At 39.6% G+C, this 4,529-nt stretch overlaps 1 protein-coding gene across 1 annotated transcript in view; it reads left to right on the forward strand.

Annotated features, from left to right (window-relative positions):
* The first annotated feature begins 6 nt into the window (after positions 1-6).
* The window catches only part of LOC102018782 (zinc finger protein 709-like), a 19,801-nt gene continuing 15,278 nt past the window's right edge, over positions 7-4,529 (forward strand). Inside the window, exons 1-2 of the mRNA XM_013509365.1 lie at positions 7-191; positions 308-505. Of these exons, the coding sequence (XP_013364819.1) occupies positions 461-505 (45 nt within the window). The 5' untranslated portion in view covers positions 7-191; positions 308-460. The remainder of the gene's footprint in view (positions 192-307; positions 506-4,529) is intronic.

Below are 4,529 nucleotides of genomic sequence, written 5' to 3' on the forward strand. Positions count from 1 at the left end.
AAGAACATCTGTGAAGTCCATGTTGAGCAAAAGGGTTACTTAGTTTTTGTGTTCGTGAATTGTGCTGTGTCCCCTTAATGAGTGAGAACCACTTAGCCTATTTGGAAAGCTTAGCGTTTTTCTGTGGATGACTGGCTTGTAGGACAGAACCAGGAGCGATGGCCCACCCTGTATGTCATTCACAACAACCAGTAAGTTTGCGCCATTGATGGAATAAAAAGGGAAAATGAAATCTCCCCATTTTTCTGTGGATGAGCTCTGATGTTTGCCGTTGCATTTGGATGTTGTTGTTCTCATGTTACTTCAGGCTTCCAGCATCAGTTCTTCATCCTTCTAATGGAGATTCAGCAGCACGGGAGGAGGTTGTTGTGGAAGACCATGTACCAGATGTAGTCAGATAGATCATGCCTTTTAACCTCATTCTGCCACACTCGGACATAACCTTGCTAATGTCCTAGTCATGTCTCAAGCCAACAAATGTGAAAATAGAAGTCTAACCATCAAGGTGAGAACATCACTTTGGAGAAATTAATATGCCTAAGGAGAAAAACTTTCAAACTGTGAAGAAGAAAGCAAATACGGAAAAATTACTGTGTTATATTCTTAGCTGTCCCACCCTCATCACAGTGAAGTAATTGCGGGTGGGGCTACATTGCAGCGATCACTCTGGCCTTCCAGGTGTGATAAGTTATTAGAAAGTTGGATTTCCTTGCATGAAGTAAGTTGCCTTTCTGAGGTACTTGAAAATGTTAATTTCATCTTGATTATTTTACATTAATACTGCTAACAAATACAACAATATGTTTGTTTTTTAAATAATTATATTCCCTATTGACATGCTTTTATTTTCTTCACGGAAAGTGATTAGACTGACAAATAATGGTCAGAAAATCTGTAATATAAAGTTAAATGTTTGGTTCAATTTTTGCACTCTATGTTAGTACTTTCCTTCTAGTCCACAGTGTTCTGCCATTTCCTGTACCCCAAGTCTCCAGTGGATTTATTGGTTTTCTCTTTGTGTGTTTGAGTCTGCAAATACAGTAGTGGAGCTGTGATCCCCTCAGCAGGAAGAACAAATGTAAAAAGCCCACAGAATACAGTAAAGACAGAAGGGGCTCTGCAAACTTGGCGCAAATCCTGCTTCAAATCAACAATCCAACAGGCTGCGTCAAGTCAGTATACCTGGGAAAATACCTGGGCAGGCAAGGAACTTTACAGTCAGTCATTTGGGCTTCTCTCAAGCACATGGTGTATTGTCTTTGTTTGCCTTCTGACTCAGTGATCAGAACAATGAGCTGCTTTGCATCTGGCAGGATGATTGCGTGTTGTGTGAACTGTCAAATGAGATACGCTGGCAGGGAATAGAGTCTTGCTTTTCAGGAAGCAAAGTCAAAAGCTCACAAAGTGTTGCCTAGAGATCCCCAGGCTGACCCAGCCTGATTGCTCTGTGGCCTCCACTGACTGGTTGCATGGGAAGGAGCTGCTGCACCTCAATCTCCAAGAAGATGATTGTGCAGGACCAAATGATCAAAGATGAGAGTATGATTTTTGTTGGAGGCATAGGTTCTTGTTGCAAGTGAACAGAACCAGCTTTGGCAGGATTTCAACCTCAGCCTATATGGCAAAAAATCTGGCTTCCTACCTGTCAACACTCTCTGGTATACATTAGGGCTTTTCTGTCCCTCAGGAAGTGGTGGAGGCTTCTACCAGGAGCTGAGCATCCCGTCGTGTATGAGACGGGTGATTTTACTGTGGCCAGAGCCCTGACATTCCCAGCTCAGGGCCTGCATCCCCACTCCTCACCACGCTGTGCAGTGAGCACAAGGGTTGTGAGGGAGAGTCCTGACTGATGGGAAGTATCTGTGTGAGTTGGACTGGTCTATTTTGAGTTCTTGTTTCACCCAACAACCATCAAGTATGGTAATTTATATGTACAGCATCCACTAAATGTCTCCTAAGTTTGAACACTGAATGCTTTCTGTGGATACATTCACTGATGAGGTCAGTATCAGAATGTGCTCTTAAGAGGTGGGGGTTTTTGGAGATGGGTTACTACAGTCACAGCCTGGAAGAGTGTATTCTTGTCTGTCCTAGTCCTACCTTTCACTTCTTTCTGGCTGGCATGGTTTCCTCCATTTGCACTTTGTCATGCTGTTTCTGACTTGGAAAAGGAAGACATGAATACAAAGAGTGAATCAACATAAACCCTCCTCCTTTCAGTTCAGGTTGTTGGGTATGTGGTCCCAGTAACAGAAAAGTGGCTAAGGTACATAGTTATGCTAAATTTGTTAAAAGTTGAAATATGAAATCTGAAACAGGTTGTATTCTCCACTCCGGGCTTTATTTTCATGATGGTAAGTCTCAAAATTATCAACCACTTCCACACAAGTTTAAAGTCATTAAAGGACAATAACCATTGATAATTTCCTACCATTTTGTCTGTAATTTGCTAAGTCCCCCCTATTATTATGTTATCCTTCTTTTATTCTTTAAAATAAAAATTAAAAAAAAATAAAGTCATTAAAGGGTATTCACAAATCATATAAAAATTGCCGAACACTGTTTCACATTGCCTGTGATGAAGATCATTATTGGGGTCCTTCCTACCCATACTAGAACTCTTTTCTTATATCCAGAGCAGTGCAGTACATGAATCACCTAACCAGTAAATAAGGTCTTGTGGTTTATAATACCAAAAATTAGATGATATTTTTCAATTTAAGGGAAGATGAAAGTAATGATACAAAGAACAATTTGCATAAGGGACTGCTTTTAAACCCACATTTTCAAACCCTTTAATGCAGGGTACATACCAGTACCTATAATTCATGTTTTAGTGAGGAGAGAAAAGTAGCACTGCTCAGTTAGTTCTTATAGCTCATTTGTAGTTTGTAGACAGTATTCAAAAAGGACATGCTAAATAAAGTAGGGACTTTGATGGCAAAGTGTACTGAATCAGGGAAAGTACCATGTGCAGGTGTGCATGCATATCAGTCAGAGACATAAAAAGTTTTCCGTGTAGGAATATAGAAGAAGAAGTACATATTAATGTAGAAAAGTAAGGGATGAAGAAAGATAGAAATATCAGCTCCTGAACCAGGATCTTCCCCTGAGGGTATTTTATTGGTGACTGAACCTGGGACTTTCACTCTGACTGACACAAAGCCTTTCACATGCTTAGTAATACTATTTTGAATTTTCACAGGAGGTCTTGGTATGGAGCTCAGACTGAGCTTGACACCATTATCCTCTAACCTTTGCCTGCCAGGGTGACAGAATCACGTGTGGATGACCAAGCACAACTAGGTAGCAGAATCACAGTGCTTGGTTAAATTCATCATCTTCAGTTATTCATTTTAATGTCAAGAATGTTGAAAATATTTATCATTGACAATGTGTAGGAGTCATTTGAAATTGATGCCCTAAATAAGTGTCTATGAATTTTGAGATTTGTTCTATATGTAGTGTAATTTTTAAGTAAAATTTTCCCTAGATTCTAGAGGAGAGAATCTGTGACTATCACAATTTTCTACACCACAGGAATGCCCTTCTCTTTTTATCATAAGCCACTTTGAGCAGTAGGTTTATTTTTATTAGTAGTGTGACTCAGTGTGCCACATTTTCAGAACTTCAGAATGATGACTTATGAAAAACATCACATGTCTTGGATGGCAGTCTTCAAGAAGTATACTACAACTGCTAGAAATTTGTCGCCATTTTGGGTGGTGCATTGATTTGGGGCACACCATTTTTTCTTGAAGAATAGGTTAGTACTCAGCAAACAATACACACCTGAGTTTAAAAGGAAGATTGGGAAAAGTCAAAGGCAAACTTCTACTGATTGTGGGTATTTGTGTCTGCTCAGTACTGAGACCTTGGACAAGAGAGCAATTTCATCCTGGGAAGATGGCTCACTGTGATGTGAAGAAGCCTCAGACTTAACTTTGCTGACTTTCCTATTTCCCATTGTCCCCATGTTATTTACCTACCCTGTACTACATAGGCACCGAGAATTTTGAGTGACCTTGGAAATCTGTTTAAGCTTCTGAGTTGGGGGGTTCCTTGTGAATGAAGTAAAGGAGGGTTTTTCCCTCACCAGCTTTCCATTTGCTTTTTCTTGCAGCCAGTTGCTTCTTTAAAATACAAATTGTCTCAAAGACTTGAGAATTACATTTCAAGAATGCACCATAAGATTGTGGTTTTCTGAGTTTAAAATGAATATAATGTTGATAACACGTGAAGAAACAAATCCTTAAATGCAATTATTTGCTTTGCATTTATCATGAATATGTGTAAAGATCCATAGAATCCTGATGGAGGTGAGGAAATCAACTGTGTTTGCCTCCACTATTTTCCCTTTATTTCATATAGATACCCATAAAGTGGCCATAGAATGGAGTTTTGCGAGTGATAATGAATTAGTATTTTTTTTAGAATAAAAAAAAATACTTGGGCCAGGGATATAGCTCAATGGCACAAGTGCCTGCCTGGCAACCACAAGGTCCCGAGTTTGATTCCCAGAACCAAAA

This window comes from Chinchilla lanigera, unplaced genomic scaffold (assembly GCF_000276665.1).
Source record: "Chinchilla lanigera isolate Chin_1 unplaced genomic scaffold, ChiLan1.0 scaffold00168, whole genome shotgun sequence".
NCBI lineage: Eukaryota > Metazoa > Chordata > Mammalia > Rodentia > Chinchillidae > Chinchilla > Chinchilla lanigera.